The 27,462-nt window shown below is 34.1% G+C and overlaps 1 protein-coding gene across 4 annotated transcripts in view; it reads right to left on the bottom strand.

The window, feature by feature from the left end:
* Positions 1 to 27,462, bottom strand: part of LOC119085718 (DNA-binding protein D-ETS-3) — an 86,943-nt gene that overhangs the window by 14,377 nt on the left and 45,104 nt on the right. For 3 of the 4 annotated variants that reach the window (XM_037196178.1, XM_037196170.1, XM_037196198.1), the window contains 4 exons: positions 11,898 to 12,062; positions 11,773 to 11,823; positions 7,121 to 7,198; positions 11 to 58 (listed from right to left, as the gene is read on the bottom strand). In XM_037196178.1, coding sequence (XP_037052073.1) covers positions 11 to 58; positions 7,121 to 7,198; positions 11,773 to 11,823; positions 11,898 to 12,062 — 342 coding nt within the window. The remainder of the gene's footprint in view (positions 1 to 10; positions 59 to 7,120; positions 7,199 to 11,772; positions 11,824 to 11,897; positions 12,063 to 27,462) is intronic. The other variant, XM_037196189.1, reaches the window with a different exon arrangement.

Here is a 27,462-nt window from a genome sequence, read left to right as displayed (position 1 = left end):
AAATCCTCACCTGAACTCGCTAATCTACTGCTCGTTGGACCAAACATTTGATATGGATCTGTAACAATAACATAGGTTCAGTGTAACCATGCATTCTCTATTTGGCAAATACAGACAAAATTATGACTCAAACGATTTTGTAATGGTCATCAAAATAAAAAAATTGACTACTTAAAAAAAGCCACATTGATGAAGATAAAAATCATTTACAATCATAAAATGTTGAGAATTGTTATTGATATATTACTACTGTACAAGTTACAACCCCTATTATTAAACACTCTCACCCTATACTGTTTTACATGTTCGATGTACATTAAAAAAACAAAAATTGGACAGAAAACAATAGTTATGCAAATGATTGAATGTGGTTGTTTAACAATTGAAGTGAAAATTTTCTTTGTTTTCTTTTTTTATAGTTTTTATTGGAATGAAGGAAACAACACGAAGGACTCTCGTGGAAATAATTTTGTTTTATTTTTTCTGTCTTTTCTTTTTGCTACTAATGCATTCAGCTCATATATGTTTAATGTTCAATGCAACTAAGTTGAGTTTAGCATGGAGGAGACATTTCAAATTGCAAACAAATGGGTTTTTGGGTGAAGGGTTTTGTTTCAAAATTATTTTTTACGATTTCGTAAAAACCATTTCGTTCCGTTTAACGTGAGGACCTGAAGGCACACTTTTTAACCTTCCAAAACGGCGAGCTTATCATCTGTGCAATTGTCGTCAACTTCTTTTCGTCTTTAGTGTTTTGAATATAAAAAAAAAACACTTCAACTAATGAGTAATAGTAGATTATATCGGATGAAGCGAAAGTAATTCATTACACGAGCGATAAAAATGAAGACAGGAGTAAATTTGCGAGTCAACAATCATCCGATGTATTCTGATTTATTGTCTACATTTGATTATTAAATAAGAATTACCCTAATATAAACCGAAAATAGTCCTCACGTAATGGACCATTTGCGCAGGGGGTAAACAGCTGTGTAATAGTCAACTTACACATGGGGCAAGCCAGTAATATTTTACCACTGAGTTGTAAAGAATATTTTTCGTAACATAAAAGTTCTTCTTTTGACTGATTTAAGAAAACATAATTCATTGACGTGAGCTTGAAAACTAAACTTATATCCTGAACAAATTTAAACAAATGAAGTAAAAGATTTTAAAACATAGTTGCATTCAAATGTTACACACAAGGCAGTCGTCAAGTAACACAATGCTGAGTTCTAAAAAAAACCTCTTCGCTTCGCTCGTTCGATAACCACAAATCTAGTGACTAAAATCAAAGCATATGAACTGCGAAAGTAAAGCAAAACTTCAGTGGATCCCAAAAAAATACGGAACCCACGGTCTATTTTCGAGAATTCTTAAAAATTCCAAAAAGCTCTTTTTTACATTTTTTTAAAATTTTTAAGAATTAAATTTCTAACAAAAAACCTATCGGAACACTAATTTCGGATGAATTTGTTTTCTATGTGTTTTCCCGGACTTTCATTACCTTAACTTGTTTACTATACGTCGACAATAAACTTGATCTTTATGCATAATTTATAGAGGGTTGATAGAGGGCCTCGCTGGGGCGTTCGGACAAAATAACCCCGGACGAAATAAATCCGGACATAATGTCCCCTGGACAAAATAACCCCGGACAAAATAACCCGGACAAAATAACTCCGGACAGAATAACTCCCAAATAAAAAAAACGATATAGTTACTCGAATATTTTCAATACACTCAATATATTCGAATATTCATGAGTACATGGTCGATATGTTCGAATATAGTCGAGTACATAGTGGATGTATTCGAATATATTCGAGTATCTTGTCGAATATATTTGATATATGCGAATATAGTCGATATATTCGAATATAATCGATCATGTTTGCTATATGCGAATATAGGCGATACATACATACTAGTATGTAGTCGATATATTCGAATATAGTCTAGTTCTTAGTCGATATATTCGAATATAGTGGAGTGGAGTACTTAGTTGACATATTCGAATATAGTCGTTTATATTTGATATATGCGAATATAGTCGGTATATTCGAATGTAATCGGGTATATAGTCGATATGTTCGATGATAGTCTAGTACGTAGTCGATATATTCGAATATAGTCTAGTTCTTAGTCGATATATTTGAATATAGTGGAGTGGAGTACTTAGTTGATATATTCGAACATAGTCGTTTATATTTGATATATGCGAATATAGTCGGTATATTCGAATGTAATCGGGTATATAGTCGATATGTTCGATGATAGTCTAGTATGTAGTCGATATATTCGAATATAGTCTAGTTCTTAGTCGATATATTTGAATATAGTGGAGTGGAGTACTTAGTTGATATATTCGAATATAGTCGTTTATATTTGATATATGCGAATATAGTCGGTATATTCGAATGAAATCGAGTATATAGTCGATATGTTCGATGATAGTCTAGTATGTAGTCGATATATTCGAGTATAGTCTAGTTCTTAGTCGACATATTCGACGATAGTCTAGTATATAGTCAACATATTCGAATATAGTCGAGTACATAGTTGTAGTCCATATATTCGATGATAGTAGACATATTCGAGTATAGAGTCAATATATTCAAATTAATAGTCGATATATTAGAATGTACTTGAGTATATAGTCGATATGTTCGAATATACTCAAGTATATAATTGATATAATTTAATAGATTATATGCTGCGCCGCAGGCCGTGGAAAATAAAAAAAAAATAAAAAAGCGGGGTCGAGGGGCGGCAGCCCCCGCAGAGGGGGGTGAAGGGGGGAGTATCCCCCCTTCAATGTCGTCATCATTTAGTCCAGGGGTTATTTTGTCCTGACCTGATCGGGGTTATTTTGAACGGGGTTATTTTGTCCGGGTTATTTTGTCCGGAGTTATTTTGTCCGGGGTTAATAAGTCCTAGAGCCCCTCGCTGGAAGCAACGTCATCTGTTATCAACTCTCTGAAGAATTACAATAAAAATGGATGTGGCCAGCCTACACGGTCTTGTGTGTAATATTTAGTTGGTGCTTGTTATCACTCGGATGCTTCAAAAACTTTCTGCTATTGTATTGTCAATAGCTCAATTAGATTCTGATTTAAAAACGTTTTCTAGTAGGAGGACTGAGCAGCAATTATCCCTTGAACAGTTTTGCTCTGAATGGCAGTAAAAAAATCGATTCAAATTCTAAATCAATAACAGCTCGACAAATATACATCGAACTGACAATATTGTAAAAAACAATTTAAGTTTGGTAAAATGCACTTTAGTACTTCAAAATGAAATATTATAAACAATTCCAAGTCCCATAAATATAAAGTAACTCGAACGCTCATTGTTTGTACTCAAAAACCCCATAGAGAGGTGCTTCAAAAATATAAAATCAACCCGAGAACGAAGCGAATATAAATACGTACATTGGTATAGCGTACCCGACCAGGATAATAGCGAGGATGATTGAGTACTTTACTATACGATATTTTATACGGAGAGCGGTTTATACAGTACTTTAATGAAAAGTTTTCAATTGTAACTGTGTGCAAATGTAGGTGCACATTCAGAGAGATTTTCAAAACTCAAGTGGCGTTCATAATTCGAAACATTTTTGATATTGACGCTATCACACCCACAAAGTTCATTCTTCCCCATATTTCGGTTCATTATGGATATTAAAACGGGAATATTGAATTGAGTTTCGCTTGGAGTAAATTTAAATCCAATTGTTATACATTTATGGTTATCCAGTTGGTGTCGTTGCAGTTATGTACCGATTTGAATAAATTTGCTATATTGTTCAAAGAATCGAAATATGAAAGTGTTTTAGGAGTCAGGTATTGAAAAATATACCTTGAAACGCTGGCACCGACATGAAAATTGTTTGCTTTTCATTCACGTACAATGATAGATTGCAATCGCTCCGAAAGCTTTGCTCGACGATTTATAGCAAAATTAAATACAAAATTGTTTACCGACAACGGTGGTGGTAAATGTCAATGTAATTACGGTACTTCAAATTATTTAATTACGACCGACCCACCAATTTTCATAATTTTGTCTTTCATTTTATTTAATTTTCAATATTTCGTAATTTTTCTTTTTACCACAACATTAATATTTTCATTGCAATTAACCTCAGCTCAATGTTTCCGACTTTTATGTTAACCATAAATGAACACAAATTATATAATTATAAATATGGTAAAAAAAACTGAACAAATAAATTGTATGCCCCATCATGGAAGTACACAATCTCGTCTTTATTTGAAGCAGAAATTGTTTTTAATACAATCGCGTGTGAGAGCGTAACGTCTAAATTGGTCATTTCTAAACGGAGTTTTTCTGTGAAAATTTTTAATTATAACCTTTTGGGCCGTGTATAACGTGTCATGCCATATCTATGTTAAAATATAGGTAACAATAAAATGCGGGGGTTGTTAAATATTTTTGCCCGAAATACGCCCGCACTTCAGCTGATCGAAAATGAGTGATAAGAATTTTATGTATTTTTGAATTAAATTTGTAAATTAAATATCAGAATTGTGTATCCTTCCACGGGGAACTAATTATTGCCGAATGCGAATAGGGAAAGTAGGGTGCGTTTGGATTTTATTTTGCGTAGTAACGTTTTGAGGTCGAAAATATAAACAGTGACAAATTAAGTGCTTGCGAAAACAACATTTTATTTCCCTAAGCATTCAAGTGTGAGACCTTAATCTAATATTAGGATTTGAAAAATTGAGGTCTTATTATTAAACTATTTTAATCCCGCTATAATCACTATAATGGGGCTATAATCTTTTACGTCCTTTATTTTAAATGTTGTTTAGATTTGGAAATAGTAGCTTATGTTTGGAAGTTTGTTCAGGTTATGAGTTTTAGAGCTCAATTCGATGAAGTAATGACTCGGGTGGGGTGAATAAACTATTTTACCTCGTTGAAACAAACTCCTAAGACCTCATCACTCAATTTTGTTGGTTGACTTTGACTATATTTTTCTCTTTTTCTCACCATATATCGACAAAAATAGAAAAAGAAATATAGCCAAAGTCACACCGGCTGGCTAATTTCGTTTCAGTTATTTGCCTTTAACTTTTTTGAGACGATTACGGACATTTCTATATGTACTCTAATGGTCCGTTGCTAAAGTCGCAAGGGTAAAAAGATCGACTTTGCCAACTAGATGATCTGGAGGTATGAATTGACAATTGACAGCTGACAGCTGTAATCGGTTTGCTTTTGATCACTTGCGTTCACTTTAACTTTTTAATCAACGAAAGTGAACGAAAGTAATCAAAAGCGAACCGATTACAGCTATCAGCTGCCAATTCATCCACCCGAACAGTCTTTTTTTTCAACCTAAAGTCTATTGTGTTTCGACAATTTTTTAGGCCCGTTAAATCTCTGTACACTATGCAATGACGTTATAACTCAATGTAATTTGAAATGAAAAGGGTGCACAGTATTTCAATAGGTGAGCGTAGTACAACGGCAAGTCGAAGATTTTGGTTTCGCAGTCCATACCGAAGATTCTGTGATATATGGATATGACGGTTAACGACGAAACATTGTTGGTAAAAGAGGAAAAAATTCCATCATAAGATCAAGTCAGGTAAAAAGGAAGTTGAAACAATGATGAAACGAGCATTCGTTTAGTACAATAATTTAAGCAGACCCTTTCGATCAGTACAAATTTGTTATTTCCCGCAACTCTGATTGTAGATTGAATTTTTTTGGAATTTTTTACAATTTCAAGAGTTAAATTGCCAAAATAAAGAATTTTCAGGTCTTCCTCTAGAGTTTTAAGATTTTTTTAAAAATAATTTATAAGAATTGTATTTCCGAAACCCTGGACCCCCTACCGACAAGCATAAATTTTGTTCACGATTTCAAAAATTAATTTCATTCTTAATCGCCTAAAATTATCTGACAAAATCCTATTGCTTAATTAACCTTGCATACCTGTATAACAACAGACTCAAAAGAATCTACCAGACCCGTGATGCCTATTCAACAATTCACTCATGTTTTCGATGAGTCTAAATCGACTAAAATTACAGCATTCAGTGCACACACATTGAACACGATACTAATTCATAAGTAAATATATGCAAAAATGGATAACAACCCCTTTTTTCGTACAACATCAATTTATACCATCATATTTTGCACTATAACATAACATCAGAAAACGGTGTTCTGAAGAAAGAGGTTGACTTAACTGAACATGTTTTCGACGTGACATGAATGCTTAAAGAACATACCCATCAAATTTTCCAACAGCAAAGTGAGTATGAAAATGTTTGAAATTACATCAAAATAAGCGACTTTTTTCCTCTCCCTTCTGCTTCGGCGTTTTTTTTTTTTATTCTTTGCCATTCATGACGGTAGTTATCTATCTATCGTCAAGTTCGGAAAATCGAAAATATGGGAGTGAAAAAGGGTTTTTATCAGTGTAAATAATACAGCTATTCACGCCAGATACAAGTGTTTTCACATTCGCTTCTGTTACTTTCTGTTAAATCATCTTGAAAAAGAATTTGTTTTTATTTTCATACCGCATTAGATGCATGACTGAATAATTCTTTTCTCGTATTTGCACTTTAAACCACTTTACTTGGTGCGACAGTTTTTTTATGATAAAAAGTAAATTCGAACGAAACTTATGATGTGTGAGGGGTGACACATACATTATGTCGAATACACATTGAAATCACGGCATTTACGAAAATTTACATAGATTCCGAAAATGGTTAAGGGACACAGAATGGTCATTTGAAATTTGCCAGTGTGTACTCTGTAAATGCCAATTTTATGTTAAAGATCAATAAATGCCAAATGAATCGTAACGTTAGTTTGTTGAGTAAATATTTGGCACCGTATATATGTATTTACTACACTCCTGTGCAAATATGGTCGACAGGGACATTTATATCGCAGTTTACTGTTCATTTTTGCGGGGGGCATATGCTCGACATATTAAAAGGCATTCGACTTATAACATTTAATATAAAGGTCTCACCGATATCGTTTCTTAACAGACAACTTTTTAATTAAAACAAAATATTTCGGACGAATAAAATTTCGATTTTTCTTATCCACTTACCTGGTTGTCTAAAATGTGAATGAACATCTATTGTTGATTTTCCTACAGCTACACTACTCAGCGAATTGGATGTGTAACCTGAATAGAGAATTTTACAGGAAAAATATTAGAAATGTTAACAAAGTGAAATTTCGCTTTTGTCAGATAAAATCAAAGGGAAATCAAATATTTGTTTTAGAGTTTCGGTGATTTTTTGACATTTTATTTTGTTCATTTTTCGGAAAGGATAATTTTGAGCTTATAGCTAACATTAGAATCTTGTTAGGCCGGATAAGGTAATTCGTTGGTACTTTGATAAAAACTGAAAACATTGCCAGTTTTGATTGTTTGATGATTTCGGAAAAAAAAACATCGAAAGGGTGTGGAAGTAAATGAAACATTGAAGAGGCAAGAGATCGTATAGAGTATGAAGTGTACGACGACTTATGCATTCATAATATAACACAAAATCACTCGATTCTTGAAGAGAATAAAAAGGGTGCTACGTGAACTACTGTTGAAGGACAATGTATCGTCAAGTTGACGCTGGCTCCAATATTCTTACTTTTCATTCTTAATACAAAAATCGTTTAGTTTATCGTCTCGTATCAATCGTTTATCTTCTTTCAAACACAATGGAAGTCCACGTAAGATCTGCTACCACCTAGAGTACTATATCACTGGAACTTCGACTGGGTTCTAATTTGAAAGAAAATAAACGAATAGAAGAGAGCGAGTAAATGAATGAACTTTCGATTAGAATCAAAAGATTTGAGAGTCTAACTCGACGGTGCTTTATCACTCTAAGACAGCCACGATTCAGGTTGCCCCACATCTATTCTCATCAAGAATCCAGCTACGCCTTGATCGGTAAATTTCACGCAAGAAGAGCCATTACCACCATTTGTTCCATTGGTAAGTAATGTAATATTCTCATGTGATTTTGCACGCGTGCAAAGCAAAAAGTAAAGAGAGAAAGAGTTAGCTCCGAATTCGTTTAAAACGGAAAGGACCGCGTAAACCCCCTCCCAAAAAAAAAACAATGGCTTCGCGCAACTTTCGGCACATGAAAGTGTGTAATATATTGTGCCATCCAGCAATATTCTCTCTAGAAAACAAACTCTCAGCTCTCTGTGTCAAGTTCACAATTTATTTCTTTGTATTCTACAAACACTATTTCTACATTTTGACTGATTACGCTGATTTACATGTAAATTCCGAAGGCTACCTGATTCTCTCACCACCTTAATAAAAGTAGTTTGTTGGCTAGAGAGAGTGTTGCACCGAGCGATAAATGCTTTTGAGGTACTTTTTGGCCACGAAAGTTTTCCATGAAGTTGTAATTGTTTTTAAAACCTGACATCACTACCATCTTTTGATTCATATCAACTTTATTTTTAAACACTCTGAATTACACTACCATTTACGTATAAACACTTCACTTAATTCTGTCATACAATCCTTAGAAATACTTAGTTACTCGGAAAGAATTAATGGTTCAACTTGAATTTCGCGCATTTCAACGCTTTTCCATTCAGTTTTCATTTGAAAAACCAATATAATCATTCCTTTTCCTGAATTCGTAAAGCAACTAACTCTATTTCCTCCAAAGCCTCTGTGATGTCAGACCTAATATTTTAAGTTGACAAATCGTGTTTTCATTACCGTTTGATAGTTATTTCGAGACATAAATGTAGTGGCAGCATTTGGTAGCTTCCGTGGTAATTAATTTGGTGGAACTCCAAATCGCTATGTTATAGTGCGATTGCTGTAAGAACATTATTCAGCCAGCCGTTGCTGGTAGAGAGATAGAAGAATTGCCATTTAATGCAAATCAATTGTTTCGATTGTTTAATCAGGGGGCGACGGTGTGTGCGTTAGCGCATTCCATTGAAGCTTTGGTAAAAACAATCGCATCAATTTTCAGCGCGATGGGTCAATGTTATGCGCATCCGTTTCATATTTTTCTTTTGTTCGATGTTAGTGTCTCTTCCTATTCTCTCTTAATGTCTTAGCTTTGGAGAAGAGAATGACACGTGAAGTTATTGTCAATGTTAAGTCTTGATTTCCACATACCAAAAAAATACTCCGTGGGAGAGACAAAATATAATTTTTTCAATTTTTGCTTTGTTTACTTGACAGCTCGCTCTATCTCTCTCTCACTGAACACTTTTTGTTGAGTGAAAACCATACTTAAACCATGAAACGCAATACACCGTTTATGCTATAACAATGGAAAGAAAGAACCGTTTTCATTGTTATTTTGAAAACGACGACCAAAACGAAGTGACTGCGAATCGGCCAGCGAAAAGTTTGAAAAATGTTTCTTCCGTTCGGGTTTAAGGGCAATGACAGAATCAGCGTTTTTTTGTTATATATTTGACGTTGCCCTCGAGACTGCCTCGAACACTCTTTCTGTCAGCACTATATACACTTTGCCAGTGAAGCACCAGGTCTAGGTGTATCAACGTCCTAAATTATGAATTCATGCATATTTAATCGACTTTTCAATTCCGAATGTTGAATGCAATCGACTGGCATAATTTTTCGAATTTAAAATTGCAACCAATGTTCTACACTCATGCTCTTTTAACATAATCTCTGACCCAATAGACACATTAAATTAAATGCATTCAACTGACGAGATATTCACTCCCATAAAACTCGAAACAATTTAATCGATTGTAAAACTATAAATAGAATTTATGTTGTGATCGTCATCAGGAAAACCATTAAATCCGTTCATATAGCCAATATGTTTATAGCTTTTATGATTCGGTATTTTGTAATTGTTCCACAGGAATTTAGTGTTTTGAACTTTGTTGCGATGCATAAAAAATGCATTTGTTCAGCCAAAAAAATGCCCAATTAACATTTCATTCAATGACCGATTGTGAGCAAGAGTCAAAGAGAAGCGGAATAGCGTTTAATTGCCTTTTGTTGATATTGTAAAGCGAAACATCGATACAACAACGGAAAAACGGTTGTACGTATTTGAGTGATCCACATAAGAGTAAAGCACTTCAGGTGAAGAAAAAGTTTTCTTTGAGTGCTGCTGTAACATAATTACTGAAAGCTTTCGAGTGCTTGAGAAATGTTTATGTATACACCTGGGACGAAACATCTTGGTGATTTTTTTTTACACTTACAGTCAATCGATTCCAATTTTTCGAATTATGTTACAATTTTACGCTACCTGAATGAGTGACTTGGAGGTTGGAGATTACACGAAAATAGTTTTGTGATTACAAACTTCCAGAAGTCTTCTTGAAGTGAGCCATAAATAATTGGAGAAAAACTGAATTTGAAAGACGAAAACCAATAATTTTGAATAATGTCGGCCAAAAATATGTAACTAAGTCTATTTGTGTGGCTTGTAGAGCTTTCGAAAGGTTTAAACTTCTTATGGATGCTGTTGCAAAGGTGATGTATTTCAATGGAATCAGAGGAAGAAGCTTAAAGCTCTCGGTAGCTCCTTAAAAGCAAAGAAATAAATGCGATACGTTGTCTTGGATTAACAAGACTGAAGTTCTATAAGTCTTTGGTGAAATAACCGAAAAACAACCTTACATGGAGCTACTGAGGAGACTACTGATGTATGTGATACACCTGCTCCTCCGTAACTGTGTATTATTTCCAAATTCTACAGCAAACATACCCTAATTTTAAATCAAAGATTTAATTAAATCAAAAAAGCATCGCACTCACAATCTAACGATGGTATTGTTCGAACAAAATTTAATAACTAAACGAAAAACCATTCATTCAATATGACTGACAAAAGACGAACGCTGAAAAGCGCTCGAAGCTAAAACAATATTTTCTGCTTCACCAGTCACAGAATCAGAATCAGTCTATCCATCACCCTAGTGCAGACCTAATAAAAGATGTGTATTTACACACTCGTGTTTTGTACATATATGCACGCGCACACCATCACCACCAATAGCGACCGTAAAGATTAATAAGATCACACAACCATTATCATTGACAAAGACATACCATCCCTGGTTACATGCCATATAATCAAAATATTCTTCGGGGGTGCAATTTGTAGCACCAACTTTGACATTTTAAAGTGATTGCCTGCAGCGTTATTGTTTTACTGGTGTGCTGTGATAACTTTTCTCTGAAAACACTCTCGGAAAGTTTATGCTTCCAATATGAAATTATTTACGCTTTTATGCTTCCAAACTTATACGAAATTATCAAACATTTTGTTTTATGTTGTAAATACGCCAGAAGCGTCGGTTATATAATGAAAAGGACGGTTGTACGCCTTAAATATTTAAGATTTACTCAAGCGTTTTGGCTTTTAAGTCTTTGCGGAGTAAACGAAGAATAAAGAAGGGTTGATGAGTCGGCAGTTAGTTTGTCGATTCCATTCGAGCATTTACGATAGATAATTGCGAGATAGTTGGATTCAAAGTTATAAAGCCAGGGTGTCATTATGATGCTTTGCGGGTTCAATTAATTGTTTGAAACTATTTTTGTTTAGCTCACAGAGTTAAAACAAAACTTGTGCTTTGTGCAAGAGATAATGAATGTACATATAGATTAGAGTTTTCTTAAATGAGGCATTAGACCTAAGAGGATTGGAGCAAGAGGATAGGATCGAGGGGTAAATCACTCTTTTGTCCACTCGTTTTAGATTCTAATTAATAAAAACTCACCTTGAGATTGCGTAGAACTATGCGTACCCCAAGATGATTTATATGATGAATCTAGAACACAGATAATATAAAAATGAGATAAAGACTTACATCGAAATCAATGCAAAAATGAAGAGTTTTATTACATGATTCAGAAAGTTCTCTACTTTCTGCCGTATTCCTTTGATTACTATAAATTGCGATGGCATTTTCGCTACTGCTTGTTGTTGTGCTGGAGTTAATAAATGTTGGACTAGATGTTGTTTGTGGTGTCAGTCCCCATCCGATTTTGAATGGAAATGGCGCGGGCTCTGTAAATATAACGGAAAGACATTTATTGTCGTTAAACTTTTACAACGAGACCTGCAATTGACGAGAGATTATTCTCTTTTTTATAGTATATTACTTCCGAGGTTCCAAGTTGTGTATTTGATAAGTGGGGTGTTACAGCCCGACCCGAAGGGGAGGGCTGTATTCCCCACTTTTCAAATACCAACTTGGAACCTCGTAAGTACAATGCTTTACGTGATTAGGCAATGTAAATGAAAATGAAACATGCCGTAACACGTAAATTAAAAAAAATGTTTTTTATTTACACAGAGAAATATATTCTTTGTGAGTCAACTGTGGATTAAATATTGTTAAAAATATGAAGAACTAGATTTTTAGTTTAAGAATTTCATACGCAGATTGCAGATATTGGTGTCGAGGCCCAATTTGTTATACAAAAAGTCTACAAATGAGCTGAAACCATTTTTGTCAATTTCTCAAGGTCTATTGCATTATTTAGCTTAACTGAGCGCAGTTGAAAGACTACAACAGCGTCATTTTCCATGAGTAGCAGGGCCTATTATGCAAAATTTGCAAAAATTCACAGAAATTCACAAAAATTTGCACAAATTTACGCTTCATTTTTAGCACATTTTGCAAGTCTTTGCGTTCTTTTGTCTGTTTTAGTACAATTTAAAGTGAATAAAGCAATTTTGCAAATTTGTGGAGAATTTTGTGGGAATTTTTGAAAATTTAATTCTACATAATAGGCCCTGATGAGTAGTGTATAATGTAAATTTAAGCTCTAATCTAATATCAACAATAAAAACTAGGAACATCTTCAAGTACAATTTTCAATGGAATTGGAGAACTATTGAAATTTTCAAACATTCTACCTAAAGTACGTTAGAAACGTTTGTCATTTCTACAAAAGTCCCCAAGTTCAACACTCAACCCACAAACTTAGTGTATTGACTTTACTAAATCTAGTATTTTGGGGCCAATACAAATACTCTGTCACGAGAAAGTATTGTTAATATATTCCATATGGGGGAAACAAACCAATGAATGTTCATACCAGGTATGGCCGATTCTTAAAAATCTGTCGATTTATCATGAACGAACTCATTAATAATTTGAATAATTTGAAAATGGGTGCATTAGAATCCGTTTTTAAAATCGTTATTTCCTCCGACATTAGACCATACCTGGGTGGTTTATGTTCATTGAAAAAAACATACTAAAGAATCGAATCAGTTGTTTCTAAGTTAGTTTTTCACGTTTGTACATGTACAAATATCCCAATATTCTTGACAGTATTGCAAAATGGTCAATGATTTAAAATATTGAACCCAAAAAGCAGATATTAGTAAATACTACACAGTACACAATGTATACCTGCACAAGCATTGGCTAGAAAAACTAGTTTCGATTTATACTGACACAAAAAATCTGTCAAATTACGTAGCAAATAGTATAGCAACATACAATTGTTATGAGCATGCTTTCAAATATTTCGAGTACGATTTAACATTTTACAAACGGGAGAATCTGGTTGTTTAAAACAACCGTCTTGTGTTGGAAAGAAAATCTTTTACTTCATTCATTTAAACATATTCCCTATATAACACCACGCTAAGCAGGGATCATCACGTATTTTTGCTGTCACCCTTGATAACAGATGATGCGCCGTTTCATTTATTTATTTTTTTTACCGGCTCTACTCATTTTAAAACAAAACGTTGAAAACAAAGAAGTTATTCCAAACGAGTGAACCGTTCGTACGATTTTCGATTAAGTCGAGGGTACGGTTAACACACATTTCATTAAATCAATAAATACGTTCACAAATTGAGGTACACCATTAAGATCTGTTAATGATTAAATTCAAAAGAAAATTCAATTCAAATCCTCTTTTTTGTTCCTTCTCAAATATTGCAAAAATTAAGGATTATCTATCCGTCGGCCAGTATTCAATTGAATGTTTGAGGCAGTGAACATTTTAACGCTTCTATTGTACTTTTAACAATATCTAACATAATTTGCATAAATGTTTTGGTCTAGCACTAACAAACCATTTAATTGAAAGATCCACGTAACCGAATATTTTTACAGTATTTAAGAGCACTCACCCCTTGGCAATTTTCTAGCCTACATTTGTGTGCAAAAATATTCGTTTTTTGGTGATTTCTCTGAACCAAAATCTTTTTTTATAAGTATATAAATAATAAGTAAGTTTATAAATAAAAAGCCATCAAAGCATGCAAAAATATGTTACTTTTTTAAGGGAAAATTTGGTTTGTAGTCGATAATTTAACCCACTTGGAGAAACCTTTACAAAACACATAAATTTACACATTTGCAAAGGTTTCTCCAAGTGGAATAAGTTATCATCCACAAACCAATTTTTCCCTTAAAAGTAACACATTTTTGCATGCTTTAATGGTTTTACTTTTTCAAAAAAAGATTTTGGTTCAGTAAAATTATCAAAAAACGAATATTTTTGCGCACAAATGTAGGCTAGAAAATTGCCAGGGGGTGAGCGCTCTTAACTAGTTGAGGTTATCTTTTAAGTAGAACTACAGGAGGTACAATAGTTATTTGTTTTTTTTTTTCTAGAGGTAAACTTTTTGCACAGCAAAGGCACGCGAAGCATTACAAAAAAATGTTTCTCAACCTGACTTTTCACATAATAAAATGAAAGCAAAATAAAATGATCGAGTCTGGTTTTTGAAAATTCAATTGCAATTGTCAAAAACCAGACTCAATCATTTTATTTTGCTTTTAAGTTATGTAATGAGTGCTTTTAATAAAATTGATGCCATGCGCCTTCGTGCAATGTTCTGAAAGAACAGGTTAAGACAATCACGAAGGTGAAACACAAATTTTGACAATTTATCCATGTTTTGTTAATCACTCTATATTGTATGAAAAGAAAACTTGAAAAAAAATTATTTTCATCAAGTTGACATTGCACAACGCACTGCTCCTAGCATGAACATAAGAAATATTTGGAGGCTGATGAAGTCACAGTAGGCACTGCGTTTCTTTTGTGAAGATAGGTGACTTGTTTTAGTTGTGTGAGTTCAAACACACAATACAATCAATCTTAAGCGGTAGCTCTCATCACAAAAGCCTCCAAATTCGACGTTTGTCAAAGTAGTGTTCATGCTAGGAGCAGTGCGTTGCATTGCAAGAAAGAAACTGTAATGAGTTAATGAGTAAACAAAAATATGTCTACATTGTCAAAATTTGTGTTTCACTGCCTTCGTGATCAACTCAGAAGTGTCTTAACCTGTTCTTTTATAATCTCGCCTTCGTGGGTGTCTTCAATGAATTTACATATTCATTATCCATGTCAAAATAATACGAATATGAGTGCGTTTGAATCCGTTTTTAAAATCGTTATGCTGTGACATTAGACCATACCCGGTAGATTATATTCATTGGGTGTCTAAACCTGTTCTTTCAGAACCTTCGTTATATTACCTAACTCAGTCCGCCTAATAAAAACTCAGCAAAATACGAATGTTAACGAAACATAAAAACTACAGCTTCAGGCTGCATAGCATAGGGATACATCAATGACATTATGTCATTGTATCAATATATAGAATTTATATATTGTGACAGCAACACTTCAAAGTAACTGCAGGTTAACATTGCAATGTGAGTTTGACCAACGCACTTCAGGCATGAGGGTATTGAAACTGGACAGTGTGACATAAAACTGTAAAACACTGTAAAAACCATTTCATACAAAATAGTACTATATTTGGCAGCTGTCGACTATGATCATTTACTTAAAAATTTGGAGGCTTTTTGACGTTGGTAAAATGAGTGTTCAAGCTAGAAGCAGTGCTATGCCTATAAACAAAAGAATTTTACGTCAAACCAACGCACTTCAAGGAAAAGTGATCATCGTCGACAGCTGCCAAATAGAGTACTATTTTGTATGAATAGGTTTTTACAGTGTTTTACAGTTGTGTGTCACTCTGTCAAGTTTCAGTACCCTATTTAGAGTAACACTCATGCTTGAAGTGCGTTGGTCAAACTTGCTATGTACACACCTACAGTAAGTACATATCAGAGAGATAAGTAATCGATGGAGTGTGACTTATGACTATTGGCTGTTAACATCGCGTGTGGAAATTCACGCTATCCGCGGGATCCTGGATACCGGAAAGTTTTCAGACAAAATTCTTTAGATACCGGGAAATCGAAAAAATCGGGAAAAATATGTGGCGAAAAATCAAATTTACGATGTTAGATACCGGGAAATTTGACTCGGATACCGGGAAGAAAACAAAATTTTTACACGAGGCTAACATTGCTCTATGCAGTTTTAATAAGAGGTAATATCGGGATAATTTTAAAGGTGTACCGCTACATTCGAGTTTATAGGACCTTTACGGACAACAATCTATATGCCAACACAGCTGCAGATCAAAATCTTTCGTTCATTATTTGTTCGAAAACATTTTTACCGTCGATACGTTTCAAACATGCTTAAAGATGTTCTGTAGTCATAAAGCACTCGAGTAGCAATGCGTTTACGATAATAGGTGTATGCAGTACCTGCATTGCAGGTACGAAGTGCCAATGGCAAAACATAAAAATCTAGGTCTTCACATGCTAAACTAAATGTGAATTTCAAACATAAACCACATCAACTTTCCAGTCATAAAACATGATGAGGTGGAATATTTTTTATTGAAGCGACGGCAACTACCTATTTGCTGATCAAAAACTGAATTGAGATGATTAATCAAAATTTAGAGACATTTCGCAGTATATGCCTGAAGAAAGCAAATGTTTTTCAAGAACACAGTTTGCATGCACGAAGGATGAAAAATGTGCTTCCGAATGCTTTACAATAGCCTTTAGGTATATTAATAGCAGATCTGCTACTGACCCATTCCCGTTGTTTAAGAAACTCTAAACTAAATATTTCCAGACACCTCATACACTCGTAGACATTCTCAAATTTATAAATATTTGCAAACAACGAAAATATTAAATAATATTTACCAGCGAACAGCATTGAGAAATTACTAAAAGTTCCAGCTGATCGACTCAAATAGTCAGCGGAACTTTTTATATCTAACATACTGAGTCCAAAATACCAAAATAGCACCTGGGCTCTCTTGCTCGTTTCGTCGACAAATCACTTCCGACGATTTACGTCTTCATGCACTGACAAATTAACATAGAACTTGTTAAACACGCTATAAAATCGTCTTGTCGCACCATCTTTGTTTGCAGAAAAAAAATTATTATTTTTTTGCTTTACTGTACTTCATACAAAATTACACAGATTGAATAAAAAAAACGTGATGGAATACAATAAACAACAAAAATATACAATTAGTGGTAAGCCATGGAACGTTAATTTTCACACTTCAATTTTTGTCACCACTTTACGACATATAAAGCTCCGGTATAATATAGCCGCAGTTATAGTAATTCACATAAAAATTTGTGACACTGTCGCCGGTTTTCCGAAAAAAAAAATTTGTCAAGGGTCACGATGTTTAGTCGGAAAAGGAAAAGCAATGGGAAAGAGTGACGATCAGAACTGGTTACCGTTACCGGACACCTCTACTTCCTGCCGACAAAGCACTCAATAGATATACACACTTATTCGGTCGAACTTGCACATAACAAAAGTAGGTATATAAGGCCGTGGTTTATATATAAGCCAGCCGACGACATGAAAAATGTTCACGACATAAACGAGTATACGAATTTTTCCTTTGGCGAATATATTTATCAAATTTGAATGACGGAGGACCGTTTTTATGTATCCTATTTGACACAAATTTTAAATATTTTTGGACTGACAAGGTGTGTACACGTTCTTGTCATCCTATTCAACTGTTCTTATTCGGAAAATCCGTTTTCACAAAATACTTTTACTTTTCGACACACACAACAAAAAAAAATCAATTTAACAACGACGTGTTCAGTGTTCGCCTTCCTACACGTCGAAACGACAAATGCTTTGTACAATATCAACAAAATGCCAAACAACCTAGCGTTTATCTGTGAGGTATTATGTACAAGGGGTTGAAATGAAAGACGACCGGATAATATAAATGGCAATGAGTATAATCGTAACAAAATAGAAGGCGACACTTTAGGGCGTCAAAACTTTTTCCTATGTAATCAAACCTTAGCAACCGCCAATGAGGATTCGGAAGGAGTGGCGGAATGAATTTGTAACGCTATGGAATACGGTATAAAGTGAGAGTGTATTTTATGTGTGCGGTTGGAACAACGGAACAGAGACGGATGTATATTGCTCATATCCTTTTCCTTCCATTATATTTTTCACGTATATGGAAATGAGGAGTAATGATATTCAGTCTGTATAGGATGTTATATTGTTTGATAGAAATCTATGTATTCGCTTACAGTCTATCAAACACACCTGCGCCGCTGAGTGGCAACAGTTTACCCATTTTTCGAGTGGAACATTTTCTACTTTGATATCAAAGAAAATAGCTTAAATTGAGAAATTAAAAAATTACCCCCATTGTTCCTTTATTACCATTCGGTGTGTTTGTTTCATTTGCCTTTAATTGTCTTTTTACGGAAAATAGTTTTTCCTTTTTTATGCCTTTGCTGTGGTAATTAGTAACATAAAAAAAATCTGGAATTTAATTAGGACATTTTTCTCTCCAATGAACAAGGCCAGATATATGTGAATTCTGAGAGAGGTGTGCGGTTATGGTTGACTTCACTAACATTTTCTTTAAGTTAAAAAGGCTCAAGCTTCATGTTTAATCCAAAAATGTTTTTGAATTAGTACGCCAGTGGTGATTTCAAGCATCTCGTAACGTATTATATACCTTTCTGTCTTCTATGACCTTAATTTAACGATTTTATTCTATGAGCAAAAAATCAATGACAATATCGTTCTACGTTATGTTTTTCTATAGTTTCCTGTCGCTTCCGTAAATTAGATTAGCAATAGCTGAGAAGGAAAATTTGATTCATCTAACTTTGGAATCATTTAGTTATATGCAAAGGGTTCCGAAAGTTTGATGTTTACCTCGATAGAGAGAAAGAAAAACGTCTTCACAACGCAGATCAGAAAATATAGTAGTTTTCTCACCTCAACTGAAAGTTCGGATGTCTTTGCTGTGAAAAATGTTGCATTTACCTCGAGAAAAGAGTACGGAATTTCATTTTATCATGTGACTTGTAGCCCTCGATACTCGTTGTGTTCTAGCCACAAACAACACCATCAGCGCTATGAAATTTCAAACTTTTTTCCATATAGGTTAACAAATAACAATTTCGACCGGTAAGTAAGGCAAATCGATTTACTTTTAGTAGTGACAATTTACTGAGTGCCTAACGCTATTCCGTGAATGAAATTGTTTTGACGGGAAACAATTTCTCATTAAAATTTTAATCAAAAGTTACGTTATTTTCACAACAGTTTGCTCTTGACTGAGCAAACTGAAATTTAAGCTGTAAACAGTTAATATAAATTCGTCGACACGCTCTTAATACCGTAGCGGTAACATTACTTTCACTAATATTTTATTTCCACGCGATAGGAAGCAGGCGTTTTGTGTCTGTGTTTTCGTTACAAATACTTTCGTTTACATATAGCTGTAGATAGCGAACAACTTGTACCATTTATTCTGGGGATGCTAAATTAATTTGATTTATTCGTTCGTTTTTCGTGTTTTTCGTCTATTTTTCAACTGGTTGTCGGACTGGAAACTGTAAAACCTTGCGGAAAACCATACATGAATTGGATATTTATATTAAATTCTATAAAAGTTTTTGATGAAAAAGATACCGTTACATGGCTACGGGGACGAAAATGAGGGATTTTCAACATTTGTCTGGAGTTTGTGCCCTTTTGCATGTTAAATATATCTGAAACCACTTCATGTAGTTCCAACAACATATACGACAAGCAAGTTTTGTTTGTAATTATGTTTACTCTGTCATCTGCTATCGATAAGCAAATGAGTAAATAACACATATCACAGTCACTCTTATAGTAGTGAAAACAAACGAAGTAAAAGATTTTACAGGTCTAGGGATAAAAAGATGAAACTTAGAGTTTTCGTGTGAATTTTGTTGATCCGAGGCGAAGCCGAGGTCAATAAACACACGAAAACTAGACTTTTCACTTTTATACCGAGTTATGTAAAGGATTTTACATGCTGAGGGCGTCGAAAGACGTGCTTCAAACATGAAAAGTACGGTTTTCGACGCATGTAGCATGTAAAATACTATTACATGATACATTACGCTATACATTTAACAATGGAAGTAATAGATTGTAATTACCAAATAAAATAGAGAAAAATCATTTGTACATACGACAACTGAAATACGACCTATTTTGCCATGATTTTTCATTAAGAAATGTCAGTTTTTCCCGAACTATATATCGTGCAGGAAAAAACTTCATTTCTTTACGATTTATAGTGCGGGAAAAGAATGACATGAATTTTTCTATGACTATACGATTGATTAAATTTAATATGGTGAATGTGAAGTGTGTATGTTTTCAAGTAAATTGATGTGTTTTGTCTATTTCAGTTGTCCGATGCACAAAACGTTGTTCGTACCTCGACAGGAAATGGATTTTTTCAGCACACGTCCTAATTTTCCTTACTCGCTTCGCTCGTAAGGAAAACTTACGACTGGTGCTGAAAAAATCGTCATTTCCTGTCTTGGTACGAAAAATACTATTGAAAATTCAATAAAAAGACGATAGTCGAGGCAATAGTATACATGGTCTCGGTACCACAACAAATGTCCCAGCGAGGCAATACGGTATTTTGTTGTCTTGCGGACAGAAAATGCGAAAAACTGGTTTTTGTTTACACGGACATTTTCCGGCCTTAAGACAACAAAATATGTTTACTCAATAAGTTTTTCCTCTAGTTTTTGATTAAAATATCTTTCAATACCAATAGGACAAATTATAGCAATGACTTAAAGTCTTCCTGGTTTCACCACGGATTTTCAAATTTCACCCAAGTAGTACCATTTCCATCATTTGTCCCATTGTTACAATTCCCTTTCCCCAAGTTCACTCAGACCTATAACAGACCCACTACTCACTTCACAGAAAAGACGATATCGCTGTACTATATATAGAGTGTTAGGTCTTCACTGTGATCATCATAAAAAATTAATTTCATTAAACGAGTCGGTTCATTTTGTTACTTTGATTTTAATCAAAAGATTACAACCCTTCTTTTAATTAAGATAATGTCTTGGGAAAGCTATTTGAAATTTTTTCAATTAAAAATATTTTAAAGAGAGGTCTGTCTCATAACTTAAAAACAAAAAATGAAATGCCATACATTGACAGCCAATATACATCGCAGCGCAATTTAGGACAATATGTTGTTACAATTCCCATACACTTATATACAACCAAATAATCTCAGATCCATTCCGTTCCAAACAAAACATTTTGTCTTAGCAATCATACTCGATTAAATTTACGTAAAGAAACCCACTGTTTCGAGTTCCACTTTAATCCACCATTTTAAAACCTATATCATCGTATACAATCTTTTCCGTTTATACATATTTTATGTTGTATAGGAAAAATATGAATGGGCCTGGTCGAGCCGAAAAATGAGCAGCATTTATTACAAAAGCATATTGTTGAAGTAGAACTTCAACATTTTTGTTAAATGCAAAATATTGCGATAACAGCACGCGACTTCTAATGACATATGAATGACATAACACGTGAAATGACACGTGTCTCGTAATATCACAATTTTTTTTTATATTTAGTCTGGAGAACTGCTTTTTGCAGTTACGGTGTGATTGTTAATGTATTTATTACATTTTTTTTTTAAAATAATGTTTGAATGAAATGATTGCTCCATTGTCGAATGTTCAGTGTGTTTATATTACAAGGGAGGAACGTTATGAAATACAAGGTATTGTATAACGGGATTTAAGAGTGGGATAAAATAGAGGATATTGACTAACATGGATAATTTAAATGGTAAACGATTTTAATTAAATTGTTAAAATCAAGCTCATTCTTTACATTTTTTTGCAATTTCATTCAAAGTCATCAGAATTTTTGTCTTGTCAAAGTCAAAAGTTAGCTACAGTCGGTGACTTTTAAATAAGAGATGCATTTTGTTTCAGCTGATCCACTCATACAAACAACTGTCCTTGTTAATATGAGTGAACAAAGAACATAGTTTAAAGACGTAAAATCATATTTATTTGCATGAGTGGATCAGCTGAAACGAAGTACTTCCTCGAGAAGAACCAGGGTCTTAACTTTTCAAAAAGCATATCACCTCCATATCTTTCAAATCTGTTACTTCTTTTGATCTGAGAACTTTCAACCAATTGATGCAAAATCTTTTACTTCATTTGTTTGAACCAAAAATTTTGCTGTATAAAAGTAAGTGTGACATGATCCAGAGCTCAACGCTACTTTTTGACCTTGCCGTCGTTAACAGATGTTGGTTTTTATTATTGCCAATGTAAGTTGATTCAAGAAATTCTGTAACCTGCAGTCTTAATTGATACAAATAAGCTCTGATATGCCGAATGATGACACATAACTGCATCTTATAAAAACCTATTTTCTAATTCAACAATAATTTTCAAATTCGAAGTGCTAAATTTTCCCAGTTTTCTTTTTGTCTGGCCTCTTCCAGTTTCCACTGAATTTTTGGCGGGTGTTTTTCTGTTCATTGGGTTATATGGGAATGAAGTAGCATCAAAATTTGAAAAATGTCAAATCACGAAAAAAGGCGATTTTCCGAGTTTTCTTTTTGTCTGTCGGCTCACAGCCCACTAAATTTTGTATGGCTATTGTTTTTCTGTTCACTGGGGTCTGTGGGCATCGAATGACAACACTTGACATGAGGTCATCAAGATACAAGTCGGCCATGTTGGACTTTTAATTTTATCTGATGGCTCACAGTTCTTAGTGAATTTTGTCTGGCTGGTGTTTCTCTCTGTGGGCATCGAATGACACCAATTTCAGGTCGTGGGCTCATCACGACAAAAAGCGACTATTTTCCGAGTTCCCTGTTGTCTGGCACGCACTAATATGCATTTTCAGGAAAATCGTAGAACATTTTTGGTAAACTTAGGTATCGAAGAGAATTGCATGACCATCATTTGTTGTCATATTATGAGGAACTCAAAAAATACCACAGGCTCAGGTCTATAAGGATGAAGATTGGCTAAAAAGTCTAGCGTGTCATCCAATTAGCTTTATTAAAGTTCGCCTGTAATTAATTTAGAAGATCTCGAAAGGTACCTCTTAACAGCTCTAAGACTACCAGCAAACTTTACGTTACAGTCGCCATCTGACTTACGGTTATATTTGTGTTCCAAGTTAATTTATTTGTTCTGCTTGTTACAGAAATTGTCCTAAATTGTTAGATTTAAAACGTCTTGTCGGTGGTTAGCTTAAGAATCATTCCAACATTCAAATGATAAGTTTCGATTTTCTTATCCCAAAATTACCAAATAAAAAATTAATTTAATTAAATTTCTACCAGTCCATACCAACCCATTAAATCATTTCAAATTTAAGCACACTGATTTCGATAAATACACACAAAATCATCCCCAGAGCACAATTTTCGCATTTAATCAAAATCTGTTATTTTCACATTATCACACCCCTACGACTTATATAAGTTATAAATTGCTCGGATGTAAGGGGTGGCATAGAAAAATATATGTGATAAAAAGAGACTCTCTGTATTATATGAAAATGGATAATGTTACCATTGCATCAACATGAATTGTTGGATATGGGACCACCCGTAGATGTGAATTATCATTGAATTAGAGATTTTTATTTTTCATACTCATAAATAATGAAAGGCAACATATTGTTAGATTCAGATTTTATTTTGGAAATTTATTCCATGTTATTGTTGTGATGCGATGTGATGAGACTTGATTTGTATTTCGGATTTGCCGATTAATGTGGTTAATGTTGGAGAAAGAGCGTCTCGATCATTGTATCACTATATATTCAAATTCGTCATACGAATCAATCTTTTTCTCGTATAATGTCGAGTCGATAAATGTCAATGCGACTGAATCCAGCTATCTTATATGTTGGAATAATATTTATGTTACATGAGGAAAAAAGAACTATACCACCTAAACAACCATCGGTTTCAAATGAAAATATTGGGGCAAAAAAAAATTGTTTTTCTCATATTGTATGTTGTGTTGTTGTGATTCATGCAACACACCCCTCTCATCTTTACGCGCGATAAACTTCCATATATATATACCAAAAACATTTCGAAATCATTTGACTTCTGTTGACCATGGTAACATTTTATTTTATCGTCGATCCATTAAATTGGTAAGTTTGTGCACACAACGTTTAACTGAGCAATAAATAATCGACAAAGTCAAAAGGCAACGAATGAAAATGAAACCAATCGTAGGATTATCGGGAAGACGAATTTTGTATTCGGGTTGTTGTCATAATCATGTAAGCTTGGGTAAAGTTAATTAATATTGTTTTCATTAAGGCTGTCAGCAAAGAGATACTAAGTTAAAAAAAAACTAAATTAATTGACTGTTAAATTGAAAGAAATCGAGTACCGAAAGTTACTTTCCAATGTGAATGTTAAAACCGTGAAGTAGTAGATTTGACGCGGTTCGAAAATCGATCTTTTCATCGAATTTCATTAGTATTTTACATGACTAGGGATAAAAAGATGAAAACGAGACTTTTCATTTTTATCGCGAGTTATGTAATGGATTTTACATGTTGAGGGCGTCGAAAGACGTGCTTCAAACATGAAAAGTACAGTTTTCGACGCATGTAGCATGTAAAAACTTTTGACGGCCTCAACATGTAAAATCCATTAAAAACTCGGGATAAAAGTGAACTGTCATGTTTTAATCTGTTTGTCCAAAGGAAGTAACAGATTCAAATACCTTTTAACCATATGGCTGATCCACCTTTGTAAAAGGTTATTTAAGCTCGACAAAAAACAAAGACAAAGCAAAAAATGCGCGATTAAGTCCTAATTACAAAAGCCTCTAATTGCAGAACGTATGAGGTTGGAGAGCATCGCAAATGTGATGCATTCAATGCTAATTTGTGACTTCGAAGTCATTTTTGATTCACGCCACTAGATATAAATCAATGACAACAATTTTTTTTTTTTTGCTTTTCACTTCGTATAGTGCGCACACGTCGTATACATACTCCATTATGATTCCATTATTATATGAAACATGAACATGGTACATATATTTCAATGATACGCTTGCACCCTTCACATTTTCAGCTGAGCATTAAGTCGATTGACAGTACTTGTACTATATCTTGTGTTATTATCTATCTATTTTGTCACGATACTTGGTAATAGTACTTGAAACTAATCTCACATAATCCGATGATTGTGTCTGTTTACCGATTTAATGTACGGAGCATTGTACGGTATACTTAAAACCGTGTAATGAGTCATATGGATTTGTTTGTACGACTTTCGGTTGCACAGATGAAGGGGTTATATTCTGATTTTGGTTTTTGGAAAGTGTTGAGCTGATTGTATCATCATGGATGTAGGAAAGTCTTATTTAAGACTTCCAGTAACCAATTGGTTTGTAAATTATTTACTGCCACTTGTAGGAGATAGAGATTTATTGGCTGTCCGCGAACATCGCAGGATTTTTTTATCGACAAAAATGCAAAAAGAAATCTAGATAGGGTTGTTACTGACCATCGGTACGGAGTGTTCTCATATAACAATTTTGAAGCTAATGAAGTAAGAAACTCTGCGATGCATTAAACAAAATCAAGCTTAACCTCCGGAATTTTCTTAATAATTCTATAGATTTTTAAGAATTACAAGAATTTTTGAGAAACAATGCTTAAGTTTACGAGTTTCAATGACATAACCAAATTTCATTTTAATTATGATTCACTAAACTTGTTTGTTTGCAAAATGGTATAGTGATTGTATTAGTCCACTACCATGACTCATGGTCCATGAAAGAAACGGAATCTTTCAACTGTATATTAATACAACGCGTCGAAAGACGTACTAGATTTTCTCTATTGATTGAAACAGCGCCCAACCTATGTCCTACGATTAATTCTTGAAAATCCTTAAAGCTATGAAGATTCTCTCTCTGAATAATCAGAGGATGTAACGATCACATCGCGATAAGCTTGTTATTGTCAATATGTGACTATATTGGAGAGCGTTTAATGGCTAGGCTAGGTCATTTTCCTAAAAGGATTGACAAACGCAACGAACGAACATGTTTCTAATTTCTAAGTTACATCGAAATGAATTGAATATCTGTTATACTTATGTCGTTGGTTCGACCATTTACACATTATATTGTTCCATTCAAGTGCAGTCAGATATGAGTAAACATCAATTATCTATAATCGACTGACAGTGTGTGTGCCTTGTGTGTATGTTACACAATTCAATAAATTACGCTTTATAATTATAAATTGACTTTTTCATTTTTGTCAATTGTTCGCACACTCTTAGGGGTTTGTTATAGGTTCCCACGGCCAATTATTGCTCGGCACAGAAGGCATAGAGCACAGCTATCATATAACCATTGTTGTATTTATAGTTTTCCGAGGTAACGACGCGCATTGATACCAAAAATGTACGAGCGCACCCTTTTCTATATTTTATTTGTTGCACACTTATCGCATACAATACGGACAGCTACAATATGGATAGAACATTAATGAATAAAATATAAATATAATAATCATGCGTTAGTGACTTCAACGTTGTGAAATATTTACTCGCTGAAAGGGACAATAATATTTGGAGTATGGGAGGATGGTATCATAATATTAATCGTTTCAGGGTGTAATGAATTTGGAATAGTATTTTTCCTAACGCATACTAAGAGGCTTTTTAGCAAACGAGTAACGAGATGGATATATTGATGGCCTAGAAACGTATTGCTAGGCTACGCTAGTTGCCAATACCTTTTCAAGAGATTGCACTATTTTCTCTTCAACTTTTATCAACGGTAAATCAACCGTTCATAAATTACGTAACTCTAAAATTGGCACTTTTTAGACCCCCATTCTTTTGGTACGCTTTGGTCACACAAGCCCAATCTTATTTATTACACACCCTAGTTAGTGCAAATAAAAAAATTTCGACAGTGCACGCATTTTCGACCTTTCGAGACTCTTATTTCCACCGGGCGTGCGTTACAACATGATTACAAGCTATAGACATACGTACGTATGGTAGAGTCGACATCATACGTAGAATAAATATAATAAACTGGATGCAAATTGGCGGATCTCATCCAACTCAGTTAACAAAATCAATTTTTTTTTCGAAATCACATCGAACAAGTGAACTGTGTTAACTGGGTATGTTTCCACTGTCAGGGCCGGACTGGCTCCCAAAAGGCGCACTTGTGCGATGAGTC

This window comes from Bradysia coprophila, chromosome II (genome assembly GCF_014529535.1).
Source record: "Bradysia coprophila strain Holo2 chromosome II, BU_Bcop_v1, whole genome shotgun sequence".
NCBI lineage: Eukaryota > Metazoa > Arthropoda > Insecta > Diptera > Sciaridae > Bradysia > Bradysia coprophila.
The sequence above is the reverse complement of the archived record's forward strand: the minus strand, read 5'-3'. Positions and strand labels throughout refer to the sequence as shown.